The sequence below is a fragment of the Nothobranchius furzeri genome, chromosome 6, assembly GCF_043380555.1.
Source record: "Nothobranchius furzeri strain GRZ-AD chromosome 6, NfurGRZ-RIMD1, whole genome shotgun sequence".
NCBI lineage: Eukaryota > Metazoa > Chordata > Actinopteri > Cyprinodontiformes > Nothobranchiidae > Nothobranchius > Nothobranchius furzeri.
The window spans coordinates 72,439,832-72,462,063 of record NC_091746.1 but is presented as its reverse complement, the minus strand read 5'-3'; the positions used below and the strand labels follow the sequence as shown (position 1 = coordinate 72,462,063).

The 22,232-nt window shown below is 48.1% G+C and overlaps 1 protein-coding gene across 1 annotated transcript in view; it reads left to right on the top strand.

Moving 5' to 3' along the window:
* Positions 1–5,728: 5,728 nt before the first annotated feature.
* The window catches only part of LOC107397151 (myosin-11), a 94,751-nt gene continuing 78,247 nt past the window's right edge, over positions 5,729–22,232 (top strand). Inside the window, exons 1-2 of the mRNA XM_054744676.2 lie at positions 5,729–5,749; positions 5,799–6,011. Coding sequence (XP_054600651.2) covers positions 5,729–5,749; positions 5,799–6,011 — 234 coding nt within the window. The remainder of the gene's footprint in view (positions 5,750–5,798; positions 6,012–22,232) is intronic.

Sequence of the window (22,232 nt, the reverse complement as noted above, 5' to 3'; positions counted from 1 at the left end):
AGTTCCCCCACAGGACCCCCCGAACTCCTTCTCCAAATCCACGAAACACATGTAGACTGGTTGGGCAAATTCCCACGCACCCTCCAGGATCCCCCTAAGGGTATAGAGCTGGTCCAGTGTTCCACGGCCAGGATTAAAAACACATTGCTCCTCCTGAATCTGAGGTTCAACAATCTGACGGACCCTCCTCCAGAACCCCTGAATAGACCTTACCAGGGAGGCTCAGGAGTGTGATCCCCCTGTAGTTGGAACACACCCTGCGGTCCCCCTTTTTAAATAAGGGGACCACCACCCCGGTCTGCCAGTCCAGTGGAACTGCCCCCGATGTCCACGCGATATTGCAGAGCCGCGTCAGCCAACACAGCCCCACAATATCCAGAGCCTTAAGGAACTCCTGGCGGATCTCATCCACCCCTGGAGCCTTGCCACAGAGGAGCTTTTTAACCACCTCAGTGACCTCAGCACCAGAGATATGAGAGGCCAACCCAAAGTCCCCAGACTCTGCTTCCTCACTGGAAGACGTGTCGGTGGGATTGAGGAGGTCTTTGAAGTATTCTGCCCACCGATCCACAACGTCCTGAGTAGGGGTCAGCAGCACACCATCCCCACTATAGATAGTGTTGGTGGCGCACTGCTTTCCCCCCCTGAGGCGCCGGATGGTGGACCAGAATCTCCTCGAAGCCGTACGGAAGTCTTGCTCCATGGTCTCACCGAATTCCTCTCACTCCCGGGTTTTTGCATTGGTGACCACCCGAGCCGCGTTCCGCTTGTTTTCCGGGCACGTCCAACCGGGAGGAGACCTAAAGGTAGACCCAGGACACGGTGGAGGGACTACGTCTCTCACCTGGCCAGGGAACGCCTTGGGATTCCCCCGGAGGAGCTGGCCCAAGTGGCTGGGGAGAAGGAAGTCTGGGCCTCTCGACTTAGGCAACTGCCCCCGCAACCCGACTCCGGATAAGCGGATGAAAATGGAAAATGGATATATTAAGAGCAGGTAAAAGAAATTCTACTATAAAAATTTACTTACTTATAATTTAAACAATGTCAACTGTGGGGTAATAATTATAAAAGTTCACTACAACCCCTCTTTAAACTCCAAAAGCATGCAGTAAGGAACATCCTTAAGGTAGGATACTGTGATCACACATAGTTCTTAACTCTAGAATGTTAAACAATTTTGATTTAGTGGATTTCTATGCTGCTCAACTCTTATAGAAGAAATATTCAAAGACTCTTTAAAGAGAGAGAAAATTTTACCTCCTCAGGGCATGTGGGAGGGGAGAACAACTAGGAAAAAATATGTGGGTATCAGTGGGCGGGGTCAAACTTTGGAACGGTTTGGGGAGGAGCTTAAACAATGCTCGGACATCAAAATATTCAAAACCAAATATAAACATAAGTTACTTCTAAAATACAGAACAGAGGAAGGATTAAGAAGGAAGATTGTTTATTAAGCACTTAGGATACAAAAATGTTTACATTTATTGTGACAAATTCAACATTTTTGTTTATTTTTTGGTTTTTGGTTTCTTTTCATTAATTATAAATCTGATCTATTATCAGGGTGACATGATGTTAACTGTAAGTGAATGATGATAGTTAGCTATTATTGATTATTATCATATTTATTATTATAATATTAATATTGTCATTATTAATGTTACTATTAATGCTATTGTGGAAAAGATATGTAAAATTTGTCTTTAGTAATAATGCTATCCTTGTTATTCTGATTATTGGATCAGAAATAGATGTTATGATCCTCAGTCGGAGGATAAATATGAACATTTTAAATATGAGGTTGTTGCAGGGTGAGGTAAAGGGGTGGGGCTAAATCAGCCCTCGCTTCTCCCCACTCCCTTTGCACATAGACCTTTGCTTCCTTCTTGGTGTTTATGTTTTATATGAGTATTGTTTTTAAAATTTGTTGTCTTATGCTCAAATAAACATTTAAAAAAATATTTAAAAGACCTCAGGGGTAAGGTGAGGTGCTCTGAGGAGATCACCTTCATCTTCTTCATGTCCAGATCCAGGCCCAGGTCTCAGGAGCAGCAACCCTAGCAGGAACGTGCTCCCCCTGTCCATGCCCAACTGCTCTGGCAGGCTCCCAAGCTGGTCCCAGACCAGTCTAGTGATATGATCTCTTCAGGGTGTGCTGGGTAGGCCCCAGAGACGGGGTCATGTCTTTTTTGATCAAGGTCATTTTATTGTTTTTCAACGTTTATTTTAACAAAACATTAAAACAATACAAAATAACACCAGAGGCCCCCAATATCTCTGCAGTTTTGGGCACACCCAGAGCATGTGTAGCGGGTGACCGTCTACACCGATTCCAGGTCTTACCAACAATGGGGTTGGCCGATTACAAAGATACGGAGCGTGGATTCTAAAATGAATTCTAAAGTTAATGTGTTACCAGTGCAGATACATTAGAATAGAAGTGATGTGTGCTCTTCTGTTAGGTCCAGTTAGGAGCCTTGCTGCAGAGTTCTGGACCAGTTGGCTTTTTTGTTAAAACATGTAAAGAGTGTGTTACAGTAATCTAGACGGGAGGAGATAAATGCACGGAAAACCATTTCAAATTCCTGTTTTGACACCAACCTTCTCAGTTTGGAGATAAAAACAGTTTCGGACCAATGCTTTAGAGTGGCCTTCAAGAGATGTTGATTGGTCAAAAACACCCAAATTCCTTAAGTTTGATGGTAAAAGCTAAATTTCCAAGTTGTTGACTAATCAGAGGAACCATGCTCTCAGGGGCAATGATCAGACATTCAGTCTTTTCAGAGTTTAACTGTAGCTGGTGATAGCTGATACACTGATAGTTCAGACAAGTTATGAGAATCCTTACAGGAGCAGTACAGCTGAATATCATCTGCATATAGGTGATAGGAGACATTATGAAAAGAATCAATTATCTGTGTATGTATAGTAGAAACAACAGTGAACCCAAAACAGAGCCTTGGGGTACCCCACAAGACAGATCGTCAGAATCTGACATGATTTGGTTTATATAAACACTGAAACTTCTGTTTGAAATATACGATCTACAGCAGTCTAGAACAGTTCCAGAGATCACTACCGAGTCAACGTTTGATGTTAAAGGTTAATGCTAACCATGTAACCTGAGATATGACCAAATGTACCAAGAAGAGTCAACAGCTTGGGGATACCAGGTTCAGGTTCATTTTCCAGTGTATCCAGGGCCAGCAAGTCCGGGGGGTTCGAGATTGTGTCAAATGCCGTCTTTTTGGAGGATCCGTCTATTTCCTGGGTTGTAGCTTGAGCACTCTTGCGCTTCTTATCATTGGTCATCATTCTACCAACCTATAGCTAATCAGCAATTAATGGTCTCTGACATCATGGCTTGGTACGCTTGGAACCACATCAAAGTTGGTACCAAAAAGGTGGAAAAGCACCAAAAGTAACCAGAGGAAGCATCAGGATTAATACCTTGGGGCAGCAGTAGCTCAACAGGTTGAGCGGGTTGTCCAGTAATCGGAAGGTTGCAGGTTTGATCCGGACAGAGAGTTCTGCTGTTGTGTCCTTGGGCAAGACACTTAACCCCCCTTGCCTGCTGGTGGTGGTCGGAGGGACCGGTGGCGCTTGTGCTCGGCAGCCTCGCCTCTGTCAGTGCGCCCCAGGGCAGCTGTGGCTACATCGTAACTCATCACCACCAGTGTATGAATGTGTGTGTGAATGGATGAATGATACAATGTAGTGTAAAGCGCTTTGGAGTCCTTACTCTGAGAGGTGCTATACAAGTGCGGGTCATTTATCATTACCTTCATCAGAAACCTGCCATGTCCTGTTGCTCTTTTGATTTTTTTAATCCACGTATACAATGATATTTATTATTAGAGGTAAAGGTCAGCTGTTTTGTTTGCTTTAAACGTTTGATCAGAACAGTTAAAGATTATTAATTAACTTAATTGGGTTGCTAGGAGACCGTTTTAGCTCCCTTTTAGGACACAACAGGAACTAACTCATGTTGATCAACAACATTTACTCAGCACTGGATGGGACTTTTCATATCTGCTCACTGAAATCTGACAAACAACAGAGAATTCTTGTAAAGACGAAGAAAAACCTTTTTTATTCTCCCTAGAGTCACAGAAGAGGCCGCGTGACCTCGGGGGCGTTCTGAGGTTTGGCAGCATCGTGAGACGTCAGAGTGGAATAAAGGTTGTGTCGGAGAGACGCTCCCATGTGCTGCATGTTCCTTTTTATTAGCTGTCACACCCTGAACAACAGCCAGGTGACATAACACACACACACACATGCACATGCACACTCACACGCATACACACGCACATACAGAGGCATGTGCACGCATGCACACACACACACATATGCATGCACACAAAGGCACATACACATGCACATGCACACACACACACGCACACACATGCACACACACACAGTAGAAACACATTACTCTCCCAACAGGTGGTTTTGGGATTCAAAAGGACTTCAGATCAGTGGTTTCTAACCTCTTGGTGATTGGTTCTAGTAGATCTTTTAGGCCCCGCCCCCTCCATTTACACAATTTTCCTGGATTCCTTTGGATTATTTTTCCCAGATGTTGCCTCTGACATGTTTAGCTGTAATTAGTTATGTCATGCCTAAAACATGATGGTGGTCAGGTGAGTAGGCGGAGCTTTCAGACCCACATCCTATTTGTTGGATCCAGTGATGTTTCCAGGCTGATGCACCTACAGCCACATGTTAGCTACAGCTGAGTCAGATTTACAGATGCTGAGGGAAGTCCTGTTGTCGGTGGCAGCATAACCAGCACTTGCATTTGTTCAGGATTTCAGCAAAACAGGAAAAAGGTGTCTTCCCAAAGGCTGGTGGCGCAGGTCGTGGCACTAATGCAGCAAGGTCACTGGTTCAAATCCCGGCAGCTGTCGTTAAGTCTAGTTAGCATGTTCTCGTCACACAAGTGTGGGTCTCTAAATAGTCCTAACTGGTTCTTTGTTTCCTGTGATGGGCTATCCCTGTCCTGGTGTCCCTCTCCTCTCATCCAGACACTGATGGACCCCCTGAGACCCTGATGGGGATGAAGAGCTTCAGCTGATTAATGAGCTCAGAACCAGAATCTAAAGCTATAAAATGTGTCCTAAAGATGAGGTCATGCTGATGTCATCATTTTATAGGAATGAAGAAAATGACTGTAGCGTTGCTCACCGCTGTCTGGATCCGTGTGCGTGTGTGAGCTCATGGTCGGCCATGCTGGGTGTGTTTTCACATCAGAGGAATGTGAGGCGTGGCTCTCAGCGTTTCCCAACAGTTTGACTCCCGTAGCAACCAGCAGCTGTTTAACCAACCGTCGGCCGTCCCATCCTCACTGGAGATCCTCCGGTGAGGTGGAGCTCATCAGCTGACGGGGAGATCTGTCTCACTCTGACTTCCTGTTGAGCGTCTGCAGCACCCGCCGCTGCATCACCAGGTGTCTCCACATGTTTAAGATTGGTGTAAATGCTTCTGATATGTTTCCGTGTTTTGCCCTTTGGCCTGTTTTTATCCTCTTACTGCAGACGTTGGCAGAACCCAGAGCTGATCTGAGCTGCTGTTGACCTTCTATCATCTAGGTCCAGTGTGACCTCTGACCCTTTGTGGGTTCAAATCCTTGATGAGAGCAGTCTGGAGCAAACAACCATGCTATCTTGCTCTGGTTCTCAGTTTTACCCGCTGCTGAGGTTCGCCTCTAAAGGGTGAGTCTGGGAGGATGAAGAACATTCCTGAACATGTTCCCAAACAGGGTTACCAGAGGTGTGTGTGCGCGCGCGCGTGTGTAGAAACTTTCTCTGGAATCAGCCCAAACAATTTTTAAGTCCCCCATCCCCACCCCCAGACGACTTGACTCCGCGTGCGTCAGACGCGTCATTACGCACGGCTCCTCCGGTGTGCTGCAGGCCAGGTGTACCGGGCCCCGCCCACAGGGGAACCTGCAGCTGGGCTCGCCGGTTCCGTGGGTCAGATCGCAGCGGAGCTCCGAGAGGCGCGAACAGGTAAGAGTCCGCTGCTGGGATTTGAACCCGCAGCTCTGATCTGGGCGGAAGTTAGTTTCATTTTACTGAGACGTTTGCAACGAGCCACCGATTGCAGGAGGTTCGGTTCTGTCAGAAGTTTATCTGCTCGGCTTTATGTAGCGCACATGAATCATTTAGGCTACTGACTGAACAGCTGAAGGTCATAAAACCCGCGTTAGATCAGCTGATCCAGTTTAAACTGGTTGGTTCGGACTGGTTCCTGTGATTCTGACAGTGAAGTTATTCCAGGAGAACTTTTATTACCTGCTGGAACATTTTCTCTGATGTGCTGGTGGTTCTCCCTCATGTGGGAACCTGCTCACACGCGCAGGTGACGTCACCTGTGGCTCAGGGACAGTGGAAGATTGTTTGTGGTCTGATCCGTGTGGGTCCGGGTAGCAGCTGATCCTGCGTCAGTGGGATGCTGTCCTTCACCCCCACGAGACAAGCTGTTTGGCTGAAGGGCGAGTCTGGACTGTGGACTCTGATAAGAACTTATCTTTATTCCACCTGGAGGATCCTCTCCCCACATGGAGACACGGTGTCCCCTCAGTTACTCAACCGTCTGATAACAAACGTTTTAGTTTCAGGGCAGGACGATGTGGCTTGAATTCATCACGCTGCTATCCAGCCGCGCTTTTGTTTGTGCTACAGATGAAACATTAACTTTTATGTTTGATACAAAACTAGTGTGTGCACATATTTGCACTAAACCCCCCTCACATAAATCAGTCTCAGCTCTGCTCTTGACAGTTTCAGTACCTTCCAGAATGAGCCCTTTCAGGGCTCTGTCATAAGCTGTTGCTGGCCACTCCCAGCCACACCCTGATTGGAAGTTTGTTTGCACCAAATGGCAGAAAACAGACACGATCCATCCCCATATGTTGGCCTCAGAGTGGTGGTGCATGTGTGTGTATGTGTGTGTGTGTGTGTGTGTGGGGGGGGGGGGGGGGGGGTCTCTATGGAGACACATTATTATTAATATAAAAGTGCTTCATTACATAATTTTTTGTTGAAATCTTTGTAGATTATTGTGTGTATCTTAAGATTAATGCTAGCAACTGCTAATGTTAGTGGCTCAAATGGCGCCAGTTTAGCTGCTAACACTTCCGAGTATCAAACTCGGGGTCCTGGCTGCGCTTGAACCAGTCCTGTAAACTCTCTTTCTCTGAACCGAGGCTGTTAGAAACCTTTATACCACATGTGGAAATTATTAAACATGGATCTGGTCAGTTGGTCTTTCAACGCGATTGACAAAATTTTTTCAACGATGAGAATGGGAGAAGGGGCTCCCGGTTGCCCCTCTGGGACAGAGCCAGCTGGGCATATCATGAACTCCTGGAAACAGTGGAACCTGATCTGCCTCTCTCAACTGCCTGTAGAGAATTCTGAAGACGTCTGGATATTCGTGGTGTTGGTGTCAGGTTTCGTGCTGGTTGGTCTGAGCGGTTACCTGGCTTACCGGAAAATTAATGAGCTGTCGAGGAATATTGGCTCAATCCCGGAGCTCAGGGATGCATTACATCACGCTGTGAACGCACAGACTCATATAATTGTTGAGATGAGTCGTAAGCTTGGAACTTTGGCTGAGATTCAGGCTCTGGCACAGAAGGTGGATTCCATCAAGGAGCGAGTTGACGGATCAGTACGGATTGGGATAAATTAATTACGCCATTATTGGATCTAGAGGGGTTGAAGACCAACAGAACTCTAAGGCAGAGAGGAAATTATCTCTGTCTGTCCAAAAAAACAATTCTTATCTGAATCTGGTGCCCTTGGGGCCTGTGAGACTGAAGTAAAAACTCCCCTCAGAAGAAATGTGGAATGCTGCCGTCGCTATGGAAACTCTGTCTCCCTATCCCAGCCTGGGTGGGACTGCGACCGGTGAAGGCCGTTGGATCATTTCCAGGCGTCACTGTGCTCTCTAACCCAATTACCTCCCTCCCCTCTCTAAACGGAGGTGACGGGCGCTGCTTATCGTGGCTGCATGCACTGATGTGTGGAGAGTCCCCAACCCTACCTCCCCACCTAGTGGACACTTATGTTGTGTGTTGTCTGAAGTCTGTTGCGTATCTGTTGAGGTGTTTTTTGCAGAGCAAAGCTGCCCTCCCTGTTGAGGGTAGCTCTGAAGTGCCTTTTTTCCTCCATCTGAACCAATCCTCATATAAACCCTCTTATCTCTATTAAGGTAGCGCGACTCGGGTTGCGAATGACCACAGTCACCAATTCTTGTCGTGTGTCTTGCCCATGTATGTCTGATCTTAGAATTGTGTGTACTGAAACTAATTTCCCTCTGGGATTAATAAAGTATCTTTGAATTGAATTGAGTGAGGTCGCAGCTGCAGGGCATCACTGAAAAACAAACAAAATCAGCCATTAATGCCGGGTTCAGAAGAGAATGCTGTTAATAATTTATGAATTTGATATTATAAAGTATGTTTATAGTTGACTTTTATCAGCTGTTTTATTAACTCATTCATTTCCAGCGTTTTTCACCATTTTTACTGTTATTTTAAGAGTCACAGAACTTGCGCGCTAGGATGATGTCGACACCAAAACCAACAAAGCAAAGCGGAGAGTCACCTCTTACATCAGGAAGAATCCGCGCGTTTCGAGCGTTATCCATTCTTTCATAATCCGTTGTTGAATTGTGATCGGCAGAAGCTTTTCCGGTTCGCACCTCACTTTTTTTTACAGCAGCGGCCCAAAACAATCTCCTAACACATGGATGTTCTGCTTCCTGATCACGTGACGTGTGATGTACGCGAATGAAGATCGGCTCTAGAGCTGAGATGTTTGTTCTCACGGTGCGGGGGCTCGTCCGACGCCCACACGGTAAAAACATTGGCAGTGAACGAGTTAAACACTTATTTATTATTTGTTTATAGGGAGCCTAAGTCTCCTCTCTTTCCAGTCGGCTCCTGGGTTCCTGAACGGGGCTAAGAGAGCTTCTAATCCGCTGTGCCTTACTTCCTGAGTCACACACATGTTGTACGTCTGTTTAAATGAAAACTAATGATGGGTGTTTTGACCACACCAGTCACGTCCTTTCAGATCTTGTAAAAGTTCATAATTAGCATGACTACAAATCAGACGTCGCATATGTGACGTCACCACAGAGCCTCCTCCCCCCTAGCGTAGCTGCTACCTACACACGTCCGGATTTATGGTTCTTTCCTCCTGAAGGAAGGATTTGAAGTTGGCTGAACTTGCAGCCATTTTTCCTCTCCTTTCTCCGTGTCTGGTTTGGTGATGCACATTTGTAGTTCTGGACTTATTTTCACACAACCTGAAATAACTTTTGCTGCCTCTAGAAAATGGAATGTAGAACGCGTCTTTGGAATTCAGACATCGTGTGTGACATCCGAAACACAAACAAACACACACACACATACATGCATGCATGCAAACACATGCACATACACACACATGCACGCACACACATGCATGCACACACACACACACACGCATACACGCATACACTCTAGTCTAGCATTCATTGTGAGGACCGTCATTGACTTCTGTTCATTGTAGTGACTGGATTGTACCTAACCCTAACCAGTCTACTCCTAACCCTAACCAGTCTACTCCTAACCCTAACCTTAACTAAAACTTAATAGACACCAGACCTCTAAACTAACCAGTGGAGCTCTGTGGCATTGTCCCAAAGTGAGGACCTGCAAAATGTCCTCACTTTGCAACTGATGTCCTCAGTTTGCAGGTAAACTTGTTTTTGCTTGTTTTGCTTTGATTTATAGACTAGCACACACACACACACACACACACACACACACACACACACACACACACACACACACACACACACACACACACACACACACACGCCCTGTCTATTTCGGTCTCTTTAAGCTTTAACGGGACACATTCTTTCCCTTAACTCTGGCCCAGGAAGTCGACCAACCAGAACAACAAGAAAACAGAAATGTTCTCTCTCACACTTTTCTCTGCACACACCCTCATCTACACCTCTTTAGGTTGGTTTTATTCACACACACTTAAAAACGAAGGCATGTTAGAAATCCTGCCCTTCATTCCCTTATTAGGACATAAAACGGTCAGTAAACAGTTTACAAGCCCATGAAGTGAAGGACCAGGGTTAGGGTCAGGGGTTTTGTGTCTGCTGGGTACGAACCAGCTGATCTCTGGTTACTGGCTGGTTAGGTCTCCAGCTTTGGTTCGGACTGACGGGAGTTCAGGATAATTAGGGTAGTTGTCATGGAGATGCCGGCCGAGTTCTGGTTCTGATGTTTATTGTTGGTTTGATTCTAGATGATATAAATAAGGAAAACTCCAGACGAATCTCATTTTTTAACTTTGTTTCTTTAGACTGAAATTCTTTTAATCAGGTAAAAATATTAATAATATTTAAAGTGATATTGTTGATATTAATGTTTAGTTTTTGATAGAAGCTTTAGTTGGGTTAGGTGCACCTTCGCAGCTTGAAGGTTGCAGGTTTGAATCCTGGCTGCAGCATTTCTGTGTGGCGTTGGCATGTTCTAAATGGTAAATGGTAATGGTCTGTATTTGATATAGCGCCTTCTAGAGTCCTGGAACCCCCCAAGGCGCTTTACAACACAATCAGTCATTCACCCATTCACACACTCATTCACACACTGGTGGGGATGAGCTACGATGTAGCCACAGCTGCCCTGGGGCGCACTGACAGAGGCGAGGCTGCCGAGCACTGGCACCACCGGTCCCTCCGACCACCACCAGCAGGCAACGTGGGTTAAGTGTCTTGCCCAAGGACACAACGACAGAAACAGACTGAGCGGGGCTCAAACCTGCAACCTTCCGATTACGGGGCGAGCACTTAACTCCTGTGCCACCGTCGCCCACTCAACTCATGCACAGGCGGATTTTCTTCCTCAGACCAAAAACATGCGTGTCAGGGTAATCTGTAAGTCACTTTAGATTAAAGCATCTGATAAATAAGCATGAGTAGGGACTAAAACGTTAGCGGGCGTTTTCTGTTCAACAGGTTCTGGTTTGTTTTTAACTGGAGGTTCATGCATTACTGGTCCTCACGGGGCCAGTCGAGGTGGCTCGGTCATCTGGTCAGGATGCCTCCTGGACGCCTCCCTGGTGAGGTTTTCTGGGCACGTCCAACCAGGAGGAGACCTAAAGGTAGACCCAGGACACGCTGGAGGGACTATTGGGCCATTCCCATCTGTACCGGGTAGCCCCAGCCTGGCCCGGTTGATTCCACACATCCTTGTCTTAAGCCCATGTGGGCTGATTCTACCCACCAATCAGAGGCTTGCTCTAATGGAAGGTGTGAATTTGCAGTCAGCAGTGGGCGTGTTGGCCCTGGTCGGCCTGAAGCAGACCCCCTCGAGAAGAGGGCTGAGAATGAGCCTTGGTTGGCCTGGAAAAATACCAGGCCACCCAGATGTGTAAACAACCTACGCTACCCGGCCCGGGCCGACCCGGTACAGATGGGAATGGCCCATTAGTCTCTCACCTGGCATGGGAACGCCTTGGGATTTCTCCAGAAGAGCTGGCCCAAGTGGCTGGAGAGAGGGAAGTCTGGGCCTCGTGACCCGACTCTGGACAGGAGAATGATGGATGAATTTGGTTATAATAGTTATAATAAAGGCAGCACAGCTTGTTGGGGGGGGGGGGCATTCAGCAGAGGAAACTCCACTCACACATCTGTGTGAGACAGAGACGAACCTCAGGATGAAGTCATCGTTTCTGTTTTCCTTGGTGTTACTCCGTTAGCTTAGCAATAAGCTATGTCGAAAACATGATGATGTCACTCACCTCTGTAACCATGGCTACGGTATCTGCCAAGTTTGTAAAAAAAAAAGAAATTCATAATGAAAAATAGGTTTTATGTCGGAACACGAAAAGACGTCTTCTGTCTTCAGAAGTTAAAGATGAACAGGCAGATCAGAGGAACGAGCTCTCTGGAGCGTACGGGCGTGTGTTAACACGAGCCGTCCACAGTGAGCTCCTCCGTCTGGGACCCGGTTAGAGGTTCCTCTACTGAGGGAGGTTCTGTTGGATTCATGTTCCTGGGCTTTGGTTCTGCTTAATGATTAATGACGGCTGATTCGTCTTCATTCAGAAACAAATATTTGTTTTGTTAGAGAATTTAAAAAAAATCCATTAAACAGGTAAAATAAATACTTCAATAAACACAAAAGTAAAAATGGTAAAAATGGAAAAGTACATTTTATTTTGTAAAGTTTTAAAAAGTTCAGAAAAGTTTAAAAAAAGGGGAAATTTTGTCACAAACAAAAAAATCGTTTAATTCACTTTTATTTATTCATAAATCTGTTGATGCGTCTACTCTAAAGTGAATCGTTTTGGCGTGAATGATCTAAACTTGGCTTTCCTCGTCTGCTGCTGTTCTGGTCAAGAATGCTGGGAACAAACTCTGCTGGTATTCCGTGTTTATTTTGGCTCTCCGTTTCAGACGGATCCGAGGAACACCTGAGACAGGAAGTTCTCAAATTAACACGAAGGAAGAACGCCGTTAATCTCATTTAGAGTTCAGAAGATCTCCACCACCATCAGATTTTATTATTATTATTATTATTATTATTATTACTATCCATTCACCCTTCATTCATCCATAACGCTCCATCACAATCCAGTCCACCATCAATCTCACGCTCCAGCTTCCCCTCACTCGTGAACAAGATCCTGAGATGCTTAAACTCCTCCACTGGAGGCAGGACCTCCTCCCTGACCCGGAGAAGGCCTTCTACCCTTGTTGTTGTTGTTGTTGTTATTATTTGAGGTAGTGCTCAGAATAACAGAAAAGGTCTTTTTGGTGAAGGTCGTCTGAGTCTTTTGTTGGATGTTTGAATTGGCACCACTGATACCCGAAATGCTGCGATTTGTGAATGAGTGGATAGCTGAAGAATTGTGGGAATGACGGGAACTTTAGGAATGAGGGTGTGCTCAGTAAGCGCTTACACTGCAGTCATTCACCCTTTCACACACTGGTGGTGACGAGCTTTGGGGCACGCTGACAGATGGATGGACGGATGATGGAACACCCGAGTTCGTGGAAGGAGCCAGACCCGGACTCGCAAATGTAAACGGCCTTCTAGAGTCCTGGAACCCCCCAAGGTGCTTTACAACACAATCACTCATTCACTCGTTCACACCCTGGTGGTGATGAGCAGCTGCCCTGGGGCGCACTGACAGAGGCGGGGCTGCTGAACACAGGCGCCACCGGTCCCTCCGACCACCACCAGCAGGTAAGCTGGGTTAAGTGCCTTGCCCAAGGACACAATGGAATAACTGTCACTCTTTCCCATGAAAACTCCCAAACCTCGGGGTAAGCCTTCTCCGAAGACCTGGAGCCATTATTCCTGCCTGCATGGACCGGATTAGCAGTAGGTTGCTGGTTTGATTCCTGGCGGTAACTCAGATCCAGCTCGGAGCTTTCTCCTCATCACCGCAGTCAGAGGTCCAGGTCCGGCTTCAGTTGGGATTGGTAACGGCGTTCCATCAGCAACACAATCCACCTGGTTTAACCGACTCCAACAGGCTGAAACACGAAGCAACTGCTGTTTTCAGCGGCTGCACCTTTTCTGCGTCGACACCAACGCTGACGTGAGATTAAACTCGGTTACGACATTTTTATCCACCAACATCATAAACAATGTGGGATGAGCTAAAAGCCGGTTCACGCTGGCAGTGAGAGATCTTCCGTGAGGAGGAAAACAGCATTCCTGTTATCTAGAGACAAACTGGATGTGTGGAGCTGTAGACCCGGGTCGGCACCACCGCCGGTGACCCGTCCTTTATTACGTTTTATTTTAGTTTGATCCTCAGAATGTGACTCTGGAGCTGATTCACGTCATTTCTCCCAGATGTTTAATGCTTTCTGTCTTAGTTTTATGTAAATTTGGTTCATTTCATCTGTGTTTTCATCCCGTTTCACTCCGATTCTCCGTCTCGGCTTCGTGTCCTGGCTGGTTTTGGTTCGAAGGTCTCGAGTCCGTTTCAGCAGGTTGTAATTTCTGCTGCTAATGGATTTCTGAGAGTAATTATTCTTCTGCGTGGTTCGGAAGCCGCTTCTCCTGGATTCCAGGTTTTGCATTTTTCAGCTCCTTGTGTTTTTGTTTCCTCCCTTTTAATGAGTCTCGCGTTGCATTATGCAGCAGCTCCAGGCATCTGGTGAAGCTGGCTGGACTCCAGGACCACGGCGGGCCACTCGCTGTTTATTACTCGTTAGTCCTCGACTGGGGGTGGGGGGTGGGGGGGGGGTCTCGTTTCCAAACGGATGAGAAAATAAAGAACCTCGTCTGCCGACTTGTCTGGGTGGTTGTGAAGATCGGAGAGTTTTTCTTTTGTTTTCTCGGATGTTGATAAACTAACTCAGGAGGAAAGTGGATCCTCATCTATGCCCCGGCGGCTCGTCAGGGCTGTAGAGTTAATCGTTATTTTTATTTCTGTTTTGGCTCCAAAACGGCGGAACACACTGTAATTAACAAAAGTCTCATTAGTGAAATGATTCAGCCACTTCCTGTTTTCATTTTGTCGTCATTCTGAGCTACGTCGGGAGTGGTTGTGATTCGAGTTGGACTGCTGTGGTTCTGTGGCCCAGATGAGGTTCGGTACCATGTTCTGTTATTACCTCCATCTTCTCTTTCTGCTGCAGGTTTGTTGTTGTTTGTTGCAGCTCTACTTCCTGTTTGTGCTTTGTAGCGGTGCCACCTGGAGATGGAGGTTACCATTCTCAGCTTTACTCTGAGAGGATCCGGTCCAGCTCACAGGAACCCCGACCCGTTTGGTTTGGTTCTGCGGTCCTGTTCCGGTCCGTGAAGCGAAGCTCAGATGTTTCAATCATCTTAGCTGGTTGAACTGAGTGGAGCTGACACACTCCCTGTGCACCTGTGTGTGTGTGTGTGTGTATGGGGGGGTATGTGTCTGACTAGACTCATAAAAGGGCGATGAGCCTCTAATTGTTAAGGAGGAACTGGTCCGGCTCGGCTGGGCGGGGCGGGGCAAAGAGAGAAAGTAAATAGAGGAGAAATGGAATGCAGCCTCAGACAAACTGGTTCTGCTTCAGTCTGCTCGTCTGTTTGCAGAAAGCTAGAGCTGCATGTGACCTGCAGGCCCGGTCTGCTCGGGTCCGTCTGCACAGATGAGGAAACTCATAAATGTCTCTTTTATATGTTTTACTGTGACTTTTTAAAATCTGACATTTTGTTTTTTAAAGGTACAATATGTAATAATTCTGCAGTGAAACAATTAACAGTCTAACGTCTCAATAAGCCGGCTGCGGGTTGTCAGGTGTTCTCTTTGTTTACAATAAGGGAGGCGGGGGGGGGGGGGGGGGTTGCTGAGTCTGCGCCAGTGTTGTGCCGTAAAGGGTTAGGGTGATTATGTGTGTCTCGTCTTGGACGGGTTGTTCTGAAACGGTCATCTCGTTGTACCGGGACGTTGGTTCAACAACAATAAAAGGTTCTTGAAAAATGGACTAAACACATTTTAAAGTGGTGCCGACACAGTGGCCTAGTGGTAGCGTGCCCGCCCTCTGGCTGGGTGGTTGTGGGTTCTAATCCCGGCCGGGTCATGCCAAAGACACCGAAAATGGGACCCACGGCCTCCCTGCTCGACGCACAGCATTAAGGGGTTCGGTTGGGGGTTAAACCACCAAATAGTTCCCGAACACAGCCGTGTCTGCAGCTCACCACTCCCCCAGGGGGTGGGCTAAATGCTGAGAACAAATTTCACACACCAGTGGGATGGCTAGTGGGACTTAAACTTTTAAAATCCTTCAGCTGGTTGCTGTAAAAACCTTTTGCCGAGTAAAAATCCCACAACTGTAATTAATATTAGGCAAAGCATGCAAAAAGAAATCAGGCAAAATGTGGGAAAATAATTAGTTTTCCTGAAAAATTTACAATTATCTTCATCGCCGAACCGTTAGCTTATGTCATGTAAACGAGTAAGACTATATCTTACAGGGGTCCAATTCTTACCAGAAAGTGTTTTTGTTGCTATTGCTAATGCTACGTTCAGGGTTAAGTACCATCAGTTAAAGGCAGGGCACTTCCAACAAACTCAAACAGCAATTAAAACACAACAAACCTCAGACGTTTGTTTTTAGTGGTAATATTGTTTGATTTGAGGCCACAACCAGCTTTAGTCCATTTTTGGCAGATCATCACTTTATGGCACAACACCGGTAATGGTTGCTGGGCTGGTATTTGTAATTTGACACCGGCCGGCAAACGCAGCAGCGTTTTATGAACAACCAAAGCCAGTAAACAGGAGCGACCCAGAAGTTATTTCTTGTACCCATAAGAACCCACGGCAACTTTGTTTTTACTCTGTCGGGTAAAAAGACTTGGGGTCAGTGTTGAGCTAACAATGCTAACGATGAATTAGAAGAAAATAGTCTGGTCTAAAAATATCTCTAACTACTTGTACATTTACCAACAACTCGATATTACAGTGAAATGTATTTATCTACCCATCAACTTAATGTGCATGCTCGCCTTCCAGAATGTCCTGGTGCTGATCCGTAACCGGCAATAGCCGTGAAACTTGTGTAACGGAGTGAGAAGGCCACTCATTTGTTTTCTAAAGGGACTGCAGTACCCACATTTGACCACAAGGTGCCATCCTTCATTCTTACACTATGCACCTTTAAGTGAAGAGCGTTCCTCAGACCGACACTCCTCAGACCAACATTCCTCAGGTCGGCGTCCCTCAGACTGGCGTTCCTCAGACCGGCGTTCCTCAGATCAACGTTCCTCAGGTCGACACTACTCAGACCACTGTTCCTCAGGCCGGGGTTCCTCAGACCGACGTTCCTCAAACTGACACTCCTCAGACCAACGTTCCTCAGGCCGGCGTCCCTCAGACCGGCATTCCTCAAACCGACACTCCTCAGACCAACGTTCCTCAGGCCGGCGTCCCTCAGACCAACGTTCCTCAGGCCGGCGTCCCTCAGACCAGCGTTTCTCAGGCCGACATTCCTCAGACCAACGTTCCTCAGACCACTGTTCCTCAGGCCGGCGTCCCTCAGATCAATGTTCCTCAGGCCGACACTCCTCAGACCACTGTTCCTCAGGCCGGTGTCCCTCAGGCCGGCGTTCCTCAAACCGACACTCCTCAGAGCAACGTTCCTCAGTCCGGCGTCCCTCAGATCAACGTTCCTCAGGTCGACACTCCTCAGACCACTGTTCCTCAGGCCGGCGTTCCTCAGACCAACGTTCCTCAAACTGACACTCCTCAGACCAACGCTCCTCAGGCCGGCGTCCCTCAGACCGGCATTCCTCAAACTGACACTCCTCAGACCAACGTTCCTCAGGCCGGCGTCCCTCAGACCAACGTTCCTCAGGCCGGCGTCCCTCAGACCAACGTTCCTCAGGCCGGCGTCCCTCAGACCAACGTTCCTCAGGCCGGCGTCCCTCAGACCAGCGTTTCTCAGGCCGACGTTCCTCAGACCAACGTTCCTCAGGCCGGCGTTCCTCAGACCAACGTTCCTCAGGCCGGCGTTCCTCAGACTGGTGTCCCTCAGACCAACATTCCTCAGGTCGGCGTCCCTCAGGCCGGCATCCCTCAGACCACTGTTCCTCAGGCTGACACTCCTCAGACCAACATTCCTCAGACCAACGTTCCTCAGGCCGGCGTTCCTCAGACTGGCGTCCCTCAGGCTGGTGTTCCTCAGGCCGGCGTTCCTCAGACCAGCGTTCCTCAGGCCGGCATCCCTCAGACTGACCGACGTTCCTCAGAGTGGCGTTCCTCAGACCGGCGTTCCTCAAACCGACACTCCTCAGACCAACGTTCCTCAGGCCGGCGTCCCTCAGACCAACGTTCCTCAGGCCGGCGTCCCTCAGACCAACGTTCCTCAGGCCGGCGTTCCTCAGACCAACATTCCTCAGGTCGGCGTCCCTTAGGCCGGCATCCCTCAGACCACTGTTCCTCAGGCCGACACTCCTCAGACCAACATTCCTCAGACCAACGTTCCTCAGGCCAGCGTTCCTCAGACTGGCGTCCCTCAGGCTGGTGTTCCTCAGGCCGGCGTTCCTCAGACCAGCGTTCCTCAGGCCGGCATCCCTCAGACTGACCGACATTCCTCAGAGTGGCGTTCCTCAGACCGGCGTTCCTCAAACCAACACTCCTCAGACCAACGTTCCTCAGGCCGGCGTCCCTCAGATCAACGTTCCTCAGGCCGACACTCCTCAGGCGAGCGTCCCTCAGACCAGTTCCTTAGGCCGGCGTTCCTCAGACTGGCGTCCCTCAGGCCGGCATTCCTCAGACCGGCATTCCTCAAACCGACACTCCTCAGACCAACGTTTCTCCGGTCCCTCAGACCGGCGTTCCTCAGACAGGCGTCCTTCAGATTGGCGTCTCTCAGACCAAAGTTCCTCAGGCCGGCGTCCCTCAGACCAGCGTTTCTCAGGCCGATATTCCTTAGACCAGCGTTCCTCAGACCGGCGTTCGTCAGACCAACGTTCCTCAGTCCGGTGTCCCTCAGGCTGGTGTCCCTCAGACCAGCTTTCCTCAGGCCGGCGTCCCTCAGACCGACCAACGTTCCTCAGACTGGCGTTCCTCAGACCGGCGTTCCTCAGACTGGCGTTCCTCAGACCGGCATTCCTCAGACTGGCATCCCTCAGACCGGCGTCTCTCAGACCGATGTTCCTCAAACCAACACACCTCAGACCAACGTTCCTCAGACCAACGTTCCTCAGGCCAACGTTCCTCAGGCCGGCGTCCCTCAGATCGACCGACGTTCCTCAGACCGGCATTCCTCAAACCGACACTCCTCAGACCAACATTACTCAGGTCCGCGTCCCTCAGACTGGTGTCCCTTAGGCCGGCGTTCCTCAGACTGGCGTTCCTCAGATCGGCGTTCCTCAGACCGACGTTCCTCAAACATACACTCCTCAGACCGGCGTTCCTCAAACCGAAACACCTCAGACCAGCATTCCTCAGGCCGGCGTTCCTCAGACCGGCATTCCTCAGATGTTCATCCCTTTACACACACTGGTGGTGATGAGCTACACCGTACAGCTGCCCTGGGGTACACTTACTGAAGAAGATTTCCGTTTCCATGGTGATGCTGCTGCTCCACACACCTCACACGGATGTGTCTGTTACTGATCAGGAAAAGTCAGATTTAACCTCATGGGTTAACAAACTTTTCAGTTTATTTATTTCAGAAAAATCTAATTACTGGAATTAAAATTGGGAAAATCACGTTTAGATTAATCCGGCAATCAGGATTTGGTCAGGTCAGTGTTGGCATTAGAGCAGGAAGAGTGGCAGATTATTGGTGACTCAGGAGTTTTTGTGTGCAGAAAACCTCCGAGTCAGCTGACTGTAGATAATCTGTTCAAACAAGACGAGTCTGTGGTGTCTCATCTGAAAGGAATTGGACACTCCTATGACAAGAGACGGAAAAGCTTTAATCAGCCAAACCTTTTTACACCCATGTGGTTTTTTGGTTTGGGACTTTTTAAGGATTTAAAAAGCCAAATTGAAGGCATAAACCAGTTTAATGTGAGTCCATCTGCATGCTTTCCTGATTTAATCCTAATTTCAGTAGTATTTTAATCCTGTTGAAGCGACCCACTCCACTCTGTGAGGCTGTATCCAGGTGTTACAGCATTCCCGTATTGTACCGAGTGTGGAAAGCTGTTTTCATCCTTGCGATAAACCGTCGGTAAGAGGCCCAAAGAGCAGGAGGCATGTCAGTCTGCAGGGAGACATCGCCTTTCTTAATCCTTCCTGAGGGTTGAGGAGTGTCGGGGCTGGAGGCCTTCCAAGGTCTTCAGCCTCCACCCAAACACACCCTGAGGTGGACTCAGACGTCCTGGGGCTCAGCTAGAGGGATGACACTCTGTCAGCCAATCAGAGGCTGGAAAACAACGAAATTACTCTTTAACTTTGTTTTATCGCATTAAGTCTATTTCTGTTAAAGTTTTTAAAAGTAACCTGTCTGTAAAATTTCAGATAGACCGTAGAACGTGCTGGTGATCGGAATCAGCCGTTATTTATTGTCAATCTGTGATCGACTGGTCTGGCCTTCAGATCGGGTCGTTTTGTTCTGTTTTAGGTTGGTTCTTGTGGAAAAAATTTGCCTTTAAACTCATTAAGTTTACGTTAGTGTGAGTTTTTAAGAAGTGATTTCTGTTGATTCCAGGTCTTTGAACTGAATCTTAATCAGCAGGTCGGAATCGGTATCGTCCCTCTGAATCAGAATCGGTGCGTTCCAGAACCTTCTACCCACATCCATCGGGCCATTTCCGTTTCCTCGCAGTTGTCTGTAAATATTCTCATGTAAAGGATAACCTCGGCGTTGGTGCTCGGTAACCCTAACAAAATTGGGAAACAAAAAAGAAGCAAAAAACGCATTAAAAGCTAAACGTTGAATAAAAATGTAAAAAATGTAGTAATTATATGAATAAAGGCTCTGGGGGTTAAAGTGTAGAATAACCTGTTAAAGGGTTAACTACTTACCTGCCAAACTGAGTTAGAGAGGTTTGCTAACAGGGATTAGCTGTGACGGCCATCTTGGATGAGATCTGTAATCTACATTCAGGTTTAACGACATTCTGTGATTTTCATTTAAATCAGTTTCATGGGACATAGAGGCAAAAAAAATCATCCGTCCATTTTCATCCGCTTATCCGGAGTCGGGTCGCGGTACAGCAGTCTTAAGGCGAGAGGCCCAGACTTCCCTCACCTCAGCCACTTGGGCCAGCTCCTCCGGGGGAATCCCAAGGTGTTCCCTGGCCAGGTGAGAGACATAGTCCCTCCACCGTGACCTGGGTCTACCTTTAGGTCTCCTCCCGGTTGGACGTGCCTGAAAAATCTCACCAGGGAGCCGTACAGGAGGCATCCTGACCAGATGCCCGAGCCACCTCAACTGGCTCCTCTCGATGTGGAGGAGCAGCGGGTCTACTCCGAGCCCCTCCCGAATGACCGAGCTTGTCACCCTATCTCTAAGGGAGAGCCCAGCCACTCTTCTGGAAAAAACTCATTTCAGCCGCTTGTATCCGCAATCTCGTTCTTTCGGTCACTACCCAAAGCTCATGACCATAGGTGAGGGTAGGAACGTAGATCGACCGGTAAATCGAGAGCTTCGCCTTCTCACTCAGCTCTCTCTTCACCACGACAGACCGGTACAACGCCCGCATCACTGCAGATGCAGCACCAATCCGCCTATCGACCTCACGCTCCAGTTTTCCCTCACTCGTGAACAAGACCTCGAGATACTTAAACTCCTCCACTTGGGGCAGGACCTCATCCCTGACCCGGAGAAGGCATTCTACCCTTTTCTGACTCAAGACCATGGTCTCAGATTTAGAGGAGCTGATTCTCATCCCAGCTGCTTCACACTTGGCTGCGAACCGCTCCAGCGAAAGCTGAAGATCACGTTCTGATGAAGCCAACAGGACCACATCATCTGCAGAAAGCAGAGACCTGATCCTCAGGCCACCAAAACGGATGCCCTCCACACCTTGGCTGCACCTAGAAATCCTGTCCATAAAGTTTATGAACAGAATCGGTGACAAAGGGCAGCCTTGGCGGAGTCCAACTCTCACTGGGAACGAGCCCGACTTACTGCCGGCAATGCGGACCAAGTTCTGACACCGGTCATACAGGAACCTTACAGCCCGTATCAGAGGGCCTGGTACCCCATACTCCTGGAATACCCCCCACAGGGCCCCCCGAGGGACACGGTCAAACGCCTTCTCCGAATTCACAAAATCATCAAAGCCTCTTTATTTACTGATGGTCGGTTGCCTCCACCCCTCACAGTGTTTTCTCTCTTTAGTTAAAGGGTGAACGAACAAACCAATCAGACTGGATATTAACCAACCAGCTCACATTCCCAGTTGCTCCAAGCTTCCTGCTGCAAGAGGTGGTTGCTAGGGTCGTCTCCATGTACACAGTGCCATTCCAGGACCCCCACCCCTACACACCCACACACACATAGAAACCTACTTTAGTCTCAGCTCCTACAGGAAATCAGTTTTGTCATCATGAGCGTTCCTCGTCCTCAAACAGCTGAGGTGAGTATCTAATCGACACTTTTCCACTCTTGGAGGTTAAAGTTGCTGCAGAGTCTGCAGGAGCGGCTGTCGTGGATCATTAGGACCCCGTGTTCTCTAGCTCTGAGTCTTACTGCTCACAGCGTGGAAGCATGGGCTGTTGCAGGTTTTTAACTGGTTTACGTCTGGAGTCTCC